Source organism: Doryrhamphus excisus, linkage group LG22 (assembly GCF_037039965.1).
Source record: "Doryrhamphus excisus strain RoL-2023G ecotype Guam linkage group LG22, RoL_Dexc_Guam_v1.1, whole genome shotgun sequence".
NCBI lineage: Eukaryota > Metazoa > Chordata > Actinopteri > Syngnathiformes > Syngnathidae > Doryrhamphus > Doryrhamphus excisus.
The window spans coordinates 12,754,707-12,773,402 of record NC_136378.1 but is presented as its reverse complement, the minus strand read 5'-3'; the positions used below and the strand labels follow the sequence as shown (position 1 = coordinate 12,773,402).

Here is an 18,696-nt window from a genome sequence, read left to right as displayed (position 1 = left end):
TACACTGCAGGCCCACTTTATTAGGTACCCCTGTACAAAGTGACGACTTTGCAAATGGACAACTCAGTAAGCCAGAGATGCAATTATTGTCGATTTTTAAGATGATCAAGATGATGATGATGATGATGATGATGCCCAGCGGCCTCCAGCTGCCAGGAGGCGCAGGGATGCGCTGAAAGTGTGGATCATTGTCGATTAGCGCAGTCCCAAAGATGGCTGGGATTATTTTCATTTCTCCTAATTCCACTCGGATCAGGGAAGATGTCACTGGCATTAAAGTCAAAGCCAAGCTGGGCTGATGCCTTCAAGCTGCCAGAAGATGAATGATTCAGATGAAATGAACGCATTACAAATACAAATACAAATACAAATACAAATACAAATACAAATACCTTTTGTGATGCCTTTGTTGCTGTTCTTTCTTCAGTAGTGCAACGTTTATCAGTGATTGAAGTCGCTTTTATTGACTCAATCAAAGATCATTGGCAGCAAACCTTGGATGGGCCACCACATGACCAACTGGACTGGAAGGTCTCGGATGGTTCCTTCTCACCTTGGTTGGTTTGCTCTGCTCCACGTCTGGCTCTGGTTGTCCTCCACGCTGTTGGACCTCTCTGTTCGTCTGGGCTGTTTCTTCCCTGTCGTGGTCCTCCTCGGTGTGCTGACCTCCGGTCCAGACATCGGTGCGGGTGACAGCCTCATCTTTGACCTCTGACCTTCCCCTGATGTCTTCTGGCTGAGTTTGGCCTTTGTTTTTTCTCTGCTTGGGCTGTGGGACACACAGGAACACAACATCTTCTTTATTTTCATTTTTTATGTAGAACACGCGAGGACTGTCATTGATGGATTAATCCATGGTTAATCGAATACCCAATTCATTAATTCATCCTTTTTTGAGATATTGACACATATCATCTTTGAAGCCTCACCTTGCTAAGCTAACAATTAGCGCTCAGTAACTCATGCAGTTCCTACCAGAAGGTTCCCCTGCCATCCTTGTGCTCCGCTGTCGGCGCTGTGGGAAGAGGCGTGCTGCTGGACCCGCAGGATTTGGTTTTGGCAGCGGCACCCAGTCCTGCCGCTTCACTGCGTTGTGTGAACGTCTCCTGAATTTTGGTGACAGAACCTGAGACGTGGACCACAATATTTTCAGATGAACCCAAAGAATGGTCAGCAGTATCTTTACATTCCGTCACTTTTAGATGTCTGGACGAACCTGCCACATGGTGGTCTTGCTGTGGGGCCACCAGAGGTTTGGTTTGGGCTTGGACTTTGTTCAACCAGCTGTCTAGCTGCCACTTGTTGGCCGAAGATGGCTCAGGCTAGAAGATAGCAACACATATTTCATCATACACATTCATGTAGTCGTATGAATAGACATATGTACATACAAGTTCTTACGTGTTTACAGTGACCCCCCCGCCCCCCATTAAATGGTGTTGTCTTCTCAGACCACCCAGGGTAGAGGAACCACTGATGTAAATGTTCATGTACATGTGGAACACACATTGGAACGGAACCACACGGGCCAACATTGAAATAAACGCAGTTATTTATAAACCGCAAGGCATGCTGGGTATCTTCCTGTTGCGGAAGTGTGTGGTAAATCCTGACCACAATATGTCAAGTTCCTTATATAATATAATATAATATATTATATCATATTATATTATATATTCAGTATAGTTATTCCAGACTCCATTCACTGTGTAATATCAAGCTCTAAGTGCAATATATGAAGTTCCAAGTGCAGTATTTCATAATACCTCATATTCAATTCACTAGCAAGATGTCATAGTGTATATACTGGTCATATATTTCATATTATCTTGCAAAGTGTGCTTGTATATAAAATGTTTAATTTGTTCATACTTGAGGTTGTTTATATTGTTTTTTAAATATTGTTTATTTTGTACTGCTTAACTGGTTCGGTCCTCTTTGCTGCTTTTCCCCACTGAGGGACGAATAAAAGTATATCTTATATCTTATTTATACATTTCACGTTTTGTAGTTGGAGCACAGACAACCTGTTTATGACTTTCTAAATATGTTTGACATTATTAGAGACCTCTCGGCATGAAATAACACCCCTATATCCACCCTTACAATCGCATTGCCCCATATGGTAAGCAGAGTTAGACTCACAGCAGACACATAACCCCAACCTACAGTTTGGTACATCAAGACCCACTTTTCACACCACCGTATACGTATGTATTTCACATCATTGCTAATGGGAAAAAAGGATCCGGTTATTGTCCGTTTCAGTTAGAGTCAGACCTTCTGGAACCAATGAAGGAGGTTCCAATGTGTTGACATTAATACTAATTCAGTTGGTAATATTTACACAGAGCCTCGGGTACAGTACACAAGTAGCAGTACCACAAGTACCAGTACCACAAGTAGCAGTACCACAAGTACCAGTACCACAAGTGAGTCAGCCACACTCGGCCACACATTTACTGTTAGAAGGCCGACTGTCAATATGCGGCGTAGCGCCTCCTGTAGCACGTTGCTAATACGCCGGCTGGTCATCTCACCTCAGGGGAGTTGGTGCGCGTGGCCTGGTTGTACTCGCTGTCACTGGAGCTGCTCTCTGATTCGTCCGTGTCCGACTCCGAGCTGCTCTCCGATTCACTGCTGCTCCCCGACGCACCGCTTGGGAACACACCAGGGAAGCACATTTCATCTACATGTCACAAAGTCACAAACAACAGAGCGACAACCAAGCCCGGTCGTGTCCTCTTGGCGTCGCTAACAGGGTCACATCCCACTTCACCACCGCTTTGTCTCTTTTTGCAACGAACCACCTGCTTGGAATATTCAGTCAGCTGAAACATTTCCATTTGAATGAAAATGAAGGTTTATGTCATCCACTCAAGGCTTTGACACCAAAAATGACTCAGTAATTCATGTCATCGGTTTTTTATCTGCCTTTTTTGCCCACAACGATGAATCATTGTATAGATGAAGATGATGAAGATGAAGAAGATCATTTTCTAGAGCTTGGTAGGCTGATCACGTGACATGCAATGCTCTGCTGAAACACAGGGGGCGCTGCTTTCCCAAGAGTCAACTCAAGGGAGAAATCACAGCTGTAATCCACCTATTAGCTTGTTAGCTTCCTTCATCGTGAGCAAACAACGGCAATTAAAGAGAATGTAATTACAGTCATATTTTTAGCAAATAAAAAAATGTAATTGTCAAAAGAAAATCCAATTTAAAGCTTGCAGGAGTCTGAGGATGAGAAGCAAGGCCAATAATTCACCCAAGCTTCCACCAGTGACGTCCAGGCAAAGCGTGTAAACAAACACGAACGCCAATTGGTTTGATGGCGGAGTGCTCAAACACGCCGCCATCGTGGCCTGGGTGAAGCTGTTCAAACGAAACCATTGAGGCTTTGATTGGTGTTGATACTCGAAGTAACACGGGACTAACTGCATCGCTACCTGACACGACTCACACGCACACGCATGTCATGTTTGTGTTGTCATGACATGAACTGCCATGTTTTTTACGGAAATCGATGCTGAAAACATGAAAAAAACATTCAACCATCAGAGTCATTTCCCCCCCCCCCATAAACGTGTTATGAAAAATAGGGGCCAATATGGCAGCCAATATGGTAGCCATCAGTACTATGTATATCTTACTCATCTAATGCTGAAAAAATAAGCCAAATGAGACATTAAAAAAAGCAAAAAATAAAAAATAAAAATAAGCATGAATAAAAAAGCTAATCACACATATCGATAATTGAATGATCTCTTTCTCGTGCTCTCGCTGCTTCATCCGTCCTCCTCCAGTCTTTTGAAAATGGTCTCCTAGAGGCAACACCGACGCTCGACACAACTTAAGAACACAAAAAACACAAGCCTGCACTCAATGTGTACTACTTGTGTGTGTTTCAGTGTGTCTGTGTGTCATTTCAGTTCAAGGCTGCCGTCACAGCAGGCGCCAATCTGGGGGAGCAGTCGAGCAGCAAATCCATCAACTGTTCCTCGGGCAACTCACGCGCACGCGCACGTACACACGCACGCACGCACACACACACGCACACGCATAGTGATTTCTTCTATCATTTCTCATCTCTTCTCATGGTCTCCCTCTCGCTTCTCTTTCTATTTCTATTCATTTTTCTATTCAGTTTGCTCTCCTGGTGTTTAACTCCTCTGGAGTCCGGTTGTTCCCAGCTGATTCATTTCAGTCTAATATTTTATTATTTGTGTGGTGAGCCCAACACAGTAATAAGATGACATATCATCTCTCCTTTAGATTTGGTTTATGTGCTATTTGGTCATTTTCATAATAAGAGAATATGAGCATTCATTCATTCGTTCGTTTGTTCGTTCGTTTGTTTTCTACCGCTTATCCTCACGAGGGCCGCATGGGGTGCTGGAGCCTATCCCAGCTGTCTTCGGGCGAGAGGCGGGGTCCACCCTGGACTGGTGGCCAGCCAATCACAGGGCACATGTATAACAAATAATAATGTATAATGTATTTAAAATCAATAAAAAATACCATAGCAAAAAGATTTGACTGCTTTTTAATTGCCAGAAGGTCACAAGAGAAATAATAATAAAAGTTATTATTTCATTTTACCCTCCGTCTCCTGTTGTGTGTATAAAGCATGTATCTTTTCACAAAACGCTGTTTTTATCCCAAGTTGAGAACTGATATTTTGCTGAAACTTATTGATTAGAAATGAGAATGAGAAAAATGATATGGGCTGATGTTATATTATTATTATTACATCCCCTCATTATTTGTTATTCATCATCCATCTTCTGTGCCGCTTGTCGTTACTCGGGTTGCATGATGGAGTCTACCCCAGCTGACTCTCAGGACTGTTTGACTGTCAACTGCAGTACTTTTCACCACAGCATGATATTACCATAAGTATTGTACGTGTTGGGTGGAGTACATCACACTTCTAAAGACTGTATGATTCCCAACGTGTCAATAAAGTCAATGAATCAAGTGGTCTCTTAAAACGTGATATCATATGGATAAAATGATGACTAATGAAGTCCTTCCAAGAGCTGCACTTCTACCACGGGAAATAAACACGACTACGTGCGGACAAGTCGGCTGTGTCGGGATATTTACCAAGCGACGCCGCCATTGGATGCTGAAACATTTGTGGCTTTTTTAGCCTCCTGAAGTTGAGGGAAAGGACGGGATATGTTCCGTGGAGTACGCTCCAGCCTATTTGATTCTGGCACCACAAACAGAGCGGAACAAGATGAAAGGAGGCGAGTACATGTGTGAATGCATTACATCTGGCTCGCGTCCCTTTTCTCTCCTCGGGAATCAGCCATCATCCGTCAAACATAATTTAGCAGCGTTGTCTGAGCCAAATTGAAATGCGGCACCAGCTGGTCCAATCTGACAGGCGGGCGTTTCACCGGACGGCTTCAATACATTCCACCGTGCTGGCTTCTCCATGGAGACACATCAAGTTCACCCGCAAGTCAATTGGAGCACTTTTCACCTTTCATACCGAGATATTTACGTCTACATTTACATTTACGTCTACATTTACGTCTACATTTACGTCTACATTTACGTCTACATTTACATTTACGTCTACATTTACGTCTACATTTACATTTACGTCTACATTTACGTCTACATTTACGTCTACATTTACATTTACGTCTACATTTACGTCTACATTTACATTTACGTCTACATTTACGTCTACGTTTACGTCTACATTTACGTCTACATTTACGTCTACATTTACGTCTACATTTACGTCTACATTTACGTCTACATTTACATCTACATTTACGTCTACATTTACGTCTACATTTACATCTACATTTACGTCTACATTTACGTCTACATTTACATTTACGTCTACATTTACGTCTACATTTACATTTACGTCTACATTTACGTCTACATTTACGTCTACATTTACATTTACGTCTACATTTACGTCTACATTTACATTTACGTCTACATTTACGTCTACATTTACATTTACGTCTACATTTACGTCTACATTTACGTCTACATTTACATTTACGTCTACATTTACGTCTACATTTACGTCTACATTTACGTCTACATTTACGTCTACATTTACGTCTACATTTACGTCTACATTTACATTTACGTCTACATTTACGTCTACATTTACGTCTACGTTTACGTCTACATTTACGTCTACATTTACGTCTACATTTACATCTACATTTACGTCTACATTTACGTCTACATTTACGTCTACATTGACGTCTACATTGACGTCTACATTGATGTCTACATTGACGTCTACATTGACGTCTACATTGACGTCTACATTGACGTCTACATTGATGTCTACATTGACGTCTACATTGACGTCTACATTTACGTCTACATTTACGTCTACATTTACATCTATAATTACATCTATAATTACGCCACATTTACATCTACATTGACGTCTACATTTACATTTACATTTACATTTACATTTACATTTACATTTACATTTACATTTACATTTACATTTACATTTACATTTACATTTACATTTACATTTACATTTACATTTACATTTACATTTACATTTACATTTACATTTACATTTACATTTACATTTACATTTACATTTAACTCAGAAGATAGCGTCTTTTTTTAGGATACAAGCATTTTTCAGGTGAGTAAAAGTATTGTGGAACACAGTACTGATAGTAGTTGCATTTTGTTGACGCGCCCCCTAGGGGGACCCAACGTTATGACGGGGGGCTCGCATGAATACTTTTCATAAGCCTTGAACATAATTTAATCTCCAAAAGCAGCAAATATGTGTGAATGTTGACGTCGGATCGGGTAGCTTAGAGTTTGCCTGTGTAGACGGCATTTAGAGGTGAAAACAACATCAACACCAGAGAGCTATCTAAGGGTGGAAAACAAGCAATTGTGAATCTGACAGAAAACGGAAAATCCATTAGAACCTTTACACAAAGCCCAGAATACTTAAGACCATTACAGACGTCGTCAGCTTTGACTGTGAAGCCAAGAATCTGTTGGTTGTTTGGGTCAAATCAACGTCAACAGGGGAAACGAAAGCCACCCGAAGTGAAAAGGGAGCGGTTGGCTCGATAAGCCCATTGGACCTTCCAAGAACCACATGACCCTCAAAGGCTGCGGCTGAACCACTGATAACGGCGCACATTAAAGACTGAAGCCTTGACGACTAAATGCTATTACTGTAATCCATACAATTAGTTTAAGTCATACATGAATGAAAACATGGATGAATGCAATTTTTAAAAACACAATAATTGCAGTTTCTAGTCACTTCCAGGAATATCGTAATTGAAGCCATCCAGCACCATTCTGTTCAGTGATTAATTGAAATTGTGATTACAATGCAACTCCTCATTTCAGTCACTGATAAGTTTTCTCATCATTTCCTTCCTGTTTCATAATTCTTCCTGTGATCTCAATTCATTGGAGAAGAATTTACACAAGCTCTCGTTGGTGCACAAGACCACCAATCACCAATACCATGGCGATTAAATGCTGACAACTACTACTAATACTACTACTACTACTAATACTACTAATACTAATTCTACTATCAACTATCAACGTTATGCTAGCCATAGCATTTCAGTATGTGGAATCAAACTATGGAATGGATTGAGTAAGGAAATCAAACAATGCACAACGATGAGCCAATTCAAGAAACAATACAAGCAGTAAATACAAGGATGAAGAGTCTTGACATTTACTTCAACTATATTAGGAAAGCAGGAAGTGAACAAATGTAACAGTTAGTGATTGTAAAAGTACCAGATTTGCTTTGCTTCTTCCTACTCCTTTTGGACATGCGCTAACCACTCGTCCACCGTGCAGCCCATGCATTAAAAATTACTGCAGGACCCGTGACCACCTTCAGTTTGGGAAAAACTGCAGTCGACACAAAAAACACTTAATGCAGTTGTTTGGTTGAAACATAAAAGTGATGTCTGCCTATGTCGTTGTTACATAGCCACACACACACACACACACACACACACACACACACACACACACACTCTCAAACTCCATCAACTAACTTCAGATTGAGAAACATGGCGCCAACTTTAGCGCTCCATTCTAAACTTGTGGTTGGCTGGTGAGTTCTCAGAAAAACTGGTCCCCTTTTCAGATGCCACACTAATATTCTCAGCACAGCCATGAGCGACTCGCAATGTCCAATTCCGATAGAGTTTATGACGAGGAGGGAAACGGCCAATCGTGTCCTAATAAGCCAGTCATGACGTGTTTGCAGGAAATGGATCCGTGTTTCCAGAAGCACGGATTGTTTGAGTTCCACACTGGTGTAGGTTCCTGTGAGAAGGAGACAACTCAAGTGATTGCAACTCAAGTTTTTGCCAGGGAAAATCGAGTTTTTGTGGAGTAGCTCTGAGTCAGTGACGCTCAGGTCTTTGTTCATCTTTGCAATTTGTCAATTAACCAGCAGGAAATGACCTGAAAGATCTGATTCCGCCCCCCCCCCCCCCCACTATATTGATGAGCCTTTGAGAACAATGGAGGGAATGTCTAGTGTCAGATAAAGCATAAGACGTAGCGGAGTTGGGCCCGGGAGGATCCGGCTGCACAACTCCAGTTGAAATGAGAGGTAAGTGTCCAGTCTCTTAAATTGTCCAAAAGCTGTGTGAAAACAGAAGAAGACTTGTGGCGGTTTTGGGACTTTGGAGCCAAGATGTGGAGCCCATCTGGACTCGGTTCATCTGTCATCTCGTCATCTGCCGTCCACTGGCTGCTTTTGCCCCCCACTTGGCAGAGCTTCGCCCTGCACAGCTGGCGTTGGAGTCGCACTCGCCGTCTCACTCTCACACGCTTGAGCAAGCAGACGCACGTTTGACATGACTCCTGCCATGTGTGCACGTGTTTGCATGCATGTGTACGTTTTAGACATCATAGTAAATATGCAATACAATTTGAACACAATTGATGTCAAATCCAAAAAGCAACATGATTTCATGGATGATGAATTCCAACGTTCCCGTGTGCCAACCCCAAGTGTGTTTATGTGCCGAGGGCAACACCGGAGGGGCGGATATAATAGGCTTCCATGTGTGCGTTGGTAGTAGGATGCATCTTGGCAGCACAGGTGACACACTGAAGAACTCCGTCACATTTCATACACCTGACTGGCAGGTGGAGTCGTACCTGTTGGACGCATCGGCAAATTGGGCCGTACGAGTCGCCATGACACTCGTATCGTAGAAGCACAACTGACTTGACTTGCCGATCATCCTCACAGGTCGCAATAAAATGGTTCACACGTTCATCTTTTATTTCTATTTGAGTTCTTCTTCATGGTCACAGAAGGCGCTGGAACCCGAGTGGACTTTTGACTAATCTGCCTGTCAATCACAGGGGGAATGTGAAGAATATTCATTCATTCATTTTCTACAGCTTATCCTCACAGGGACGCTGGAGCCTATCCCAGCTGTCTTGGCGCGAGAGGCGGGGTCCACCCTGGACTGGTGGCCAGCCAATCCCAGGGCACATATAGACAAACAACCATTCACACTCACATTCATACCTATGGACAATTTGGAGTGGCCAATTAACCTAGCATGTTTTTGGAATGTGGGAGGAAACCGGAGTACCCGGAGAAAACCCACGCATGCACGGGGAGAACATGCAAACTCCACACAGAGATGGCCGAGGGTGGAATCGAACTCAGGTCTCCTAGCTGTGAGGTCTGTGCGCTAACACTGACACTACGATAACCCCCGTGGAACACAGTAATGAGTCAATGATCTTTGCCATTATACGCTAAGAATACTACATTTCATGATGGACTACAGCTGATTATTAGTCAACAACAAATTGTACATTCTGTATTTTCAGCCCAAATTAAGCATTTTCAAGCATAAAGATGGCAAAATTAACTAAAACAAAATAAAAAGGAATTGAGAAGTTGCATCATCATCACCATCATCATCATCAAACAGCATTTCCACCATGGTTGTGTGTACTTATAATGCAAAAGTACATGATTCTTATTACTATATGAGCGTGTCGTAGGCGTACCAATGAAACAAACGTAGGCTAATCTCGTGTGGATGTCAGCAACAAGCCACTAGTTCATAATAATAATAATAATCATAATAATAATGAGTGAAAAGAAGCCACAAATAAATCCCTAACTGTGTTTCAGTGAAAACACCATCCTGAGCTGCATCGTTAGCATCAACGGGAATAATGGAACCATAGGATGAAAGAAGCAGGAAATGGGAGAAGTTCAAAGATGTTATGTATTCAATAGATGACACAATAAATAAATGTGTTTGCGTGGCAGCAGAATAATAATAATAATAATAATAGTAGAAGAGTGGAACAATAGCTTTATGTAGTGTTTACTGGATGTGATATAAATACATGTATATTTAGCAGTATTTTGCGTGTGTATGTTTCCATCGGATACAGCCCATGGATGGCTCGTAGCAAGTGCAGCAGCAGCATCCCTGCGGATACGTGTCTGTGTGTGTACTCGCTGTGCACGGCCAAAAGGGCTCATTAGTGGTAGCAAAGTAACACATGGCCTGGGGCACACACAAAACCATGAAACGTTCGCTCCTTCACACACACACATGCATATGTACACACACACACACGCACACACACACACACACACACACACGTTCACACTTGCTCGACAGACTGAGAGCACAACAAGCCTAATTTGGGAAGGAGTTTTATATTCTCATGCACCAGTTGGAGCTTCATGCTGATTTCTCACAGGTCATTAATCATTTTCATGTCATTGATCTTCTCTTTTATAAAAAATAAAAATACATTTTTTCTACGACTTTACCACCTCATCATGGTGGCTGAGTAACCTAGGAGCCATGTTGTCAGGGGGCTACGTGCTCCTGGTAGGGTCTCCAAAGGCAAACAGGTCAAAGGTGAAAGAAGGATTCAGAAGGACAAAAGACAAGAGGTGGAGTTTGGGTTGTGGAACTGAACTAGAATGAAGTACCTGCATGTAGACTACAGGTATTGTCGGTGAAGTGATGAGAGTAGGGTGTTCGGTGTTTAGTTCCCCCAAAAACAATATTAGGCTCAGGGTTAACACGTCCAAAATGGCAGCCATAGATGTCCGCTGGACACCTGATAAGTTGCCATAGATGGACTTTGAGACGTCCCCTTATCGCCAAACACAAAATCGGCGGCACTCAGCCAAATGTACCGAGCATAGAACATCACCTAGAACATTCATTCATTCATTCATTCATTGCCCGGGGAGAACATGCAAACTCAAAGGTGGAATTGAACTCGGGTCTCCTAGCTGTGTGGCCTGCGTGCAAACCACTCGTCCACTGTGCAGCCTAACGTTGAGACGTAACAGATTCTATAAAAATCTTGTGAAGTTCTCGTGCCTCACCATGAAAATGAAAGCAGGGGTAACTTAAAAAGAAATACACCAACCTCATGATATGGTACATCCACATCACGCACGAATACTATTTAAACATATACTAAATACGTATACATAAGTCTGGTAAAAGAGACCCCCTTTAATAAATATGCCTTTGGTTGGAGTTCAACTTGTTATAACTATAAACTAATCTGAAGCGTGCTTGTAGGGCCAGAAAGATTCTAGAAAAAGTACCAATACTATTTTTGAATATAAAGAAAGTACTAATGCATACTAATGCAGTCTTTGAACAATAACACTACGGCTCACAATAACAATAATAAAAACCACGTATGCTTAATGAGCCGCGCTTAATCTTCAACGTAACAAGAGACTAAAGATAAACGGACAAAGAAGTCACGCAGGTGGAGCCAATAATCAAGCTGAGAAACCCCCAACAAGACCATGGAGCCGGGCTAATGGGGTACGCTGTACATACATGTAGACAGATGTGCAGTTCATGCATGAACCAACCGACTGACACCTGCTACCTTGTGAGATGCCGTTTATTTGTGTTGGTGCAGGATGGCGATGGAGGACACTATAGTAAGCACATACCTTTACACCTTTGCAGATGTTTCAGGTAATTAGAGCCAGCGTGGCTCCACATTGCTAGATGGTATTTCATAATAAAAACCAGCATAACAAAAGGGCGTGGGTCTTACCTCAAGGCTGTCGCTCGGGCTTTGGGCTTGTCAGACACCTGTCAACACACACAGACACTCATGTTGAAGTATTCTGTATCGCAGTACTGTGCCAGTGTGTCCCGTACGCCTCAATTCATGGTTACTTTTGTCAGCAGTCACATCATCAATAACCTCCAGCAGATGTGTTCTACTGCTGCCTTGCAACGTGGGATTAGATCTGAATATACAAACCAGATCATGAAATCATGAAAAAAATAGATGAATGGGATGTAAACACGCCTTAAGGCTTTCATGATGTTCAGCTGCTTTACAGACCAATCTAGACGTTAAAAAAATTCCAATGTCCAGCTTCAAATAGGGATTTGCGGTTCTCATGCTTTAGTCTGGGATTTTCTTGTTGTTGTTTGGTTGCAAAATGTACCGGTTTTTAGACTTTCATGGCCAGAGGGACACACAGGAGTCCACAGTGCAGAGGGAGGCTGACGACATTGCAGCGCCCCGGTAGCCATAACAAATGAAATGCTTGAATTTCATTTTTAAATCATGCATTGGTTGTCCACTGGTAAGCATCATTGGTATTCGCCAGGAAGGAGATCCGGAATATTATAATATAATGATATAATAATATAATAATATTAATAATAAGTGCTCAAACCAAAATCAGCATGCGGATGAAAAAAGATCTGCTGTGGCGACTCTGAAATCAGGAAAAAGCCGAGGCAGCATTGCAGTGCCCCAGAATGAAAGAAACAAACATGCATTGTATATTTTTAGCCACCCTTTGAGTGTTAAGTTGCTGTGTGAAGATTTTAGCGTTCTTTCTAAGTGTGAGACTGTTATATTGAGTAATGACCTCCTGCAATTTCCAATGGGTTGACAAGCTCGTTGTGAGTTTGTTTGCAGTTCATGATTAGCTTGTGATGCTAGTGAGGATAAGCGGCATAGAAAATGGATGGATGGTTGCATTTAATCAGTCAATTTTATTCATGGCTGCATTAGTAACAAACAAAAACAATTCAGTTTTCTAATGTATTCATCTTCAGCTGCTAAACATGAGTTCATATTTAGCTCCTTTTCCTGTCTCTCAAGGAATGAGGTGATTAACGACTCCAGTTGTTTTGTGGTTCTGCGCTGCAGACATGAATAACAAACCTTGTCAGATCTGTGACTCAGGGAAATTTGCAGGGTTCATGAAGAGTATCTGTACGGAAATATTTCCCGTGTGGGTTTCAAGAAAAACACAGGCTGCAATTATTCACTAAACCTAACAAAACATGGCTGCCGTCTGGATGACAGGCCAGTGTAGATATGAAGAGTATTCAAAACATGAACATAATACACACTCGGTAGGACACAACGTTAGCTACACACAATCAGCCCAACAAAAGGGAGAATATTTGATAAAGCTCCTTTATTAGAGGTCATTAGAATATGAATGTGTCCATAATGGAGAGCCTATAGCGAATTTCACAACAACCTTTCCTTCTTGTATGCAAGACATCACATCAGGTTGGTTGCAGTTTGACCTTGCTGCTAAAAGTCTGACCTTAGCACCCATTTATGTCATTCATTTTCTAGCGCTTATCCTAACAAGGGTCGTGGGGGTGCTGGAGCCTATCCCAGCTGTCTTGGGGCTAGAGGTGGGGTCCACCCTGGACTGGTGGCCAGCCAATCCCAGGGCACATATAGACAAACAACCATTCACACTCACATGCATACCTATGGACAATTTGGAGTCTCCAATTCAACTAACCTGCCCCTATGCAAAGATGTGTGATTGTATATTATGTCTTACTTTCTATTATGTGGTGTAATATGAGTTTAAGGTTGACTATAGGGGTGTTATTTCCTGTCTAGAGGGCTCTAATAATGTTCATTCATTCTTTCATTTTCTAGCGCTTATCCTCACGAGGGTCGTGGGGGGTGCTACTCCTGTTTGCTCTCACATCCATCAAGCAAGACCATCAGTGACCAAGTCCTTCTTTTTCAAGGTCAATTAGCGAGAGAGGCTCTGATCTCCACTTGTACAAACGTAGACGTCCTCAAACGTTTTGCTGCACTTCTTCTGAAGATGCGATTCAACATCTCATTTAACTCACCTAATGAGTACAAAATCAAGTGTTTATCGTCTTTGATTTGGAGGCAACCCATGTTGTGATATGGTATGTAATCGGACATCAGGGGTGGACAAACTACAGCCCTGGGGCCACATGCGGCCCACCAAGCGTTTGAATCCGGCCCGCCAGATGCTTTCTAAGTATTTCAACTTTGAACATCCAAACTGGCAACATGACTTAACTTACAAGTCGGATGTCTTAATTAGTAAAAAAAACATTAAAACTGTCAAATTAAATGACATAGTTTGATGAAAAAGGGGAGCTGATAGTATTCAACTTTTACATATAAAATGAGACAAATAATTCAAGGAAAATTATAAGCATAAAATAGTGTGAGTGTTAAATATATTTTCCGACTCTCGGACAATTTTGGTAACTCAATGCGGCCCACGAGTCTAAACATTTGCCCACCCCTGCGGCACACCATAACCAGAGTTTGGTAGGGACGTTGGTCCGAAGGTTTGGTTCATTTTCGGTATCTGAAGAAAAGAAAGGGAACAGAAAGACGTTCCTTTCTTCAACAGGAGCGACCCCACTTTTACGTTAGCAACACCACCTTTTGTTAGCACGTTGTGCTTTTCAGAAAGTCTAATTACTTTGCGGGGGGGCTCATGTGGAGCGGACTTTGGCGCCTTTCCCTGCGTTCGGGACATTTTTACCAGCCGCAATTGAACTTTTATAGAAAAGCAGAGCTTTTAAGTCTGACCTTGCTCTGACCAAGGTGATCTGTCATCACAGAGAGAAATGTGCGGGGAGCGCGAGACAAAGGACATTGGTGCAGTGGTAATTGGGTTGCTGTTTTTCTTGCAGCTTTTAAAGTCGCCAGGAACGTCTCTCTCTTCCCTTTTGGCTCTCCCTCGCTTCCTCTCCTCTTTTTTTCCCATCTGCCCATCTTTTCTCAGCTCCTTCTTTCAATTCCCTGCCCTCCTTCATGTCTTTGCTCGGTGCAAAAACATATTCATCATACTCCTCTGCTGGCCTCCCAGCGCCGCGCCTCAGAATACTAATGACAGCGTGTCTGAGGCGTGTGTGAGGCTGCCAACGTTTGTGCAACACGCACGTGTCTGTGTATTTGATTAGGAGTGTGTGTGTGTTGTGTTTTACTTGAGGCTATAAAAGCTTGATAATACGCCGTGCACTCATTTGCTATAAGCCTATTAACTGCACGCACGGAAAAATGCCACTGGATTCATGTCAGCCTTTTTCTCCATGATTCTCCTTCTGCCTCCTTCTGTCTGCACTCCTCTTTGCTCCGTCTTTGTCTCTCCACTTCCGCTTTTTCTCTTCATTCTCTCCATATCCATCTTGTAATGTCATGCTGGAGGCTTAAAGCAAGAGTTCAACAACTTTGGAGAGATTCACTTTATTTCTCAAAGTAAGCCCAGGAAATGATTTGCATCCACGGCTGCAAAGATGCAGCCATCTTTAATTCCCCGAGTCAAAATACCATTCAGTCTTCCCGACTCACATCCCGATAAAATCCACGCCGCATAACCTCTTGAGTTATATACACTATATATACACTATATATACACTATATATACTCTATATATACACTATATATACTCTATATATACACTATATATACTCTATATATACACTATATATACTCTATATATACACTATATATACTCTATATATCCCAAGGGAAGAAATAGGGAGCCAGTGTGCATACGAGAACTCCTAAAGTACACTTTAGCGTTGCTGTAATCATGAATATACACATTATATAATTAAGGAAGCCACTTGCCACAATTCACTAATTAACAGATCCACTTTCAGCCTGATTACAATAACTAAAACCACTACAGAAAACCTGCCAGCATTCATAATTATGCTATCAGCGCATAATTATTCAATTAAAAGAGAGTGAAGGAACTGGTATATTTAATTAGCATTTCATGGACTCTTGATGAGCACTGACATGAGTGGGGGGGGGGGGGGGGGGGGGTTGGTGGGATGACCCCTCCCCTGGCAGCAGAAGTGTACAAAGATAGCGATGGAGATGATGCTCATCCATATTCACGTCTATGGAGCATCTGCTCGTTAGGAATGAATGTGCAAATTGTCCAATTGGATCAATTCGTTTCATGCCACACGTGGTCCTTCATTTGAAATTGGATTTTATTTCTACAATGTGGACCGTGGGCCAATAAAAACAAACGGGGGGCTGCACGTGCCCCCCGTGGGCCGTACGTTGGACACCCTGACTTAGCCAAAAGTTTTAGCACCGACATTTTGATCATTTAAAGAGGCAGACCCCTTCTGTGAATCTTAATTCATCATCTTGTCAAGACATCTGCTCTTCCAACTTTGTGGGAACAGGTTGGGGAACTGCACTTGAATGTTCCAGCATGGAACGACAGCAAGCAAGAATTAGCGTTTGCGTGACGAGAGGTTTCAGAGCTAGTCCAACACTAACGAGCTTTCACGACAGATGCATCCCACATGCGGTTGTTGTGGTCGTCACGGTCGAGGCAAATGTCCACGTAGTTCCCTAATTGCAAGCGGATCGCAAATGGAGCTAAGCATGATTCAACTGATGACACGAGAAAGGAAATGAATGGAACTTGGGCTCCAGCGCTTCGGTGAAACGATGAAACGGATGTCAGGCTGATGAACGAATCAGCGCAGAGAAGATCTGGTTGTAGTCAAATACGGCAAAGACAAACCGAGCTATGATATTGACAAATATGCTATGATACGCTGCAGAAGGCGCTCACCTGTTGCTCGGCCTCTTCTTCATCGCTGCTGATCTTCAGGTCATCCTCCAGCATGCTGCATCAACACAAGAGAAGACGTTTGACCTCAACATCTGCTTCACTTAGCTTGGCTACGCTGCGAGCTGGAAAGTGGCGTCCTGGTAAACGGATGCATTACATGGCCAAAGCTGCGCTGGCTAATGTTAGAAACCGAGGAGGAGGACGGTGGATGAGGCACCGCCGCGAAGAAAAGCCCACCAGATGTTCGGAGTTTGGGGAAAGAAGCCTGATTGTTTTTTCACCTGGGAACTTTTTGTCTGGACTGCTGACCTGCTGCCAAGTCGTCTTTGGCAACAAGAACCTGGGCTTGGACGACAGAACCCACTCAGTCAGGATCAAGTTGATTTCACCCGCCATTTGCAACTAAATAAACCCACACAGGTGGTCCTCGCTTTTTGTGGTTATGACGTCACAGAAATTCATAAAAAAATTATTTTGTTCCATAAACATGAGCGGTTCGAATCTCCACTTGGGAATCTCTGTGTGGAGTTTACATGTTTGTGGGTTTTCTCCGGGTACTCCGATGTAAGGAGTTAAGTTCATGGGAGACTCCAAATTGTCCATAGGTATGAATGTGAGTGTGAATGGTTGTTTGTCTAAATGTGCCCTGTGATTGGCTGGCCACCAGTCCAGGGTGGACCCCGCCTCTCGCCCCAAGACAGCTGGGATAGGCTCCAGTAACCCTTGTGCAACCCTTGTGAGGATAAGCGGTAGAAAATGAATGAATGAATGAATGAATGAATGAACGAATGAATGAATGAATGACTGAATGAATGACTGAATGAATGACTGAATGAATGAATGAATGAATGAATGAATGAACGAATGAATGAATGAATGAATGAATGACTGAATGAATGAATGAATGAACGAATGAACGAATGAATGAATGTATATTGACACATTTTTGCGTAGTCGCTTGTTGTTCCTTTTTTAACTTCCCGTTTCTGTCAAATTCTTCCTGAGGTGCAATGTATTGATTATGTGATGCACCAATTAATAATGGGATGCATGTTGAAATGAAATGAAGCCATTATTATTACCACGACTGACATTATTCTCGAGCTTTTGCAGGTCACATAAAATGATGGTTCACACACGGCCCCCGGGCCTTGTGTTTGCCACGCTTTAAATGGTTAAAGGAAGGCTGGCCAAGAGTCTGACTGAAGACGATAGAAACCGCCGCGTGTACGTGTGAGTGTACGTAAGATGGCCTCCCTGGTAGCAAATGATTGCGTATTAATGTTGCGTGCATTGGCAAGTTGCCATGTTTTATTGCTTTATATAAAGCATCCACGCACGCTGCTGTTATTTTGAGATAGCATTGCTATTGTTATGACAGGAGAATCCCCTAAAGGGATTTTTAGCGCCTCACGAAGCTCGCTCTTCAGCGCTCTCACCGCTAAGAAACACTCCGCGGTGTTGTGGTGTTTTCAGACGGGACCGTGTGAGTCGGGAATGAGAAAAGCTTCACAGATAAGGGCGGCGTGCAGCACAGAGGCCATGATAGATATATTTGGATAAATGAAAAATGGAGTCATACTTTATTTCATAAGAAAGGACGGATGGGAGAGGGAGATAGGAGGTAAGATGGAGATGATAATGACGAGGAAGAGGAGGGCAAGGACCCAGGAGAGCCAGCGGCAGCAGAGGGAAGGAAATGTGGAGGGAAAATGAATAAAACGCAAGGAAGTATCAGTAAGTATCCGCGGCAGTAAGTATCAGTA

The 18,696-nt window shown here is 42.6% G+C and overlaps 1 protein-coding gene across 1 annotated transcript in view; it reads right to left on the bottom strand.

The window, feature by feature from the left end:
- Positions 1-18,696, bottom strand: part of aff2 (AF4/FMR2 family, member 2) — a 98,321-nt gene that overhangs the window by 16,695 nt on the left and 62,930 nt on the right. Inside the window, exons 9-14 of the mRNA XM_058062976.2 lie at positions 16,931-16,985; positions 12,109-12,146; positions 2,541-2,658; positions 1,217-1,322; positions 976-1,126; positions 554-769 (exon numbers count right to left, since the gene is read on the bottom strand). Of these exons, the coding sequence (XP_057918959.2) occupies positions 554-769; positions 976-1,126; positions 1,217-1,322; positions 2,541-2,658; positions 12,109-12,146; positions 16,931-16,985 (684 nt within the window). The remainder of the gene's footprint in view (positions 1-553; positions 770-975; positions 1,127-1,216; positions 1,323-2,540; positions 2,659-12,108; positions 12,147-16,930; positions 16,986-18,696) is intronic.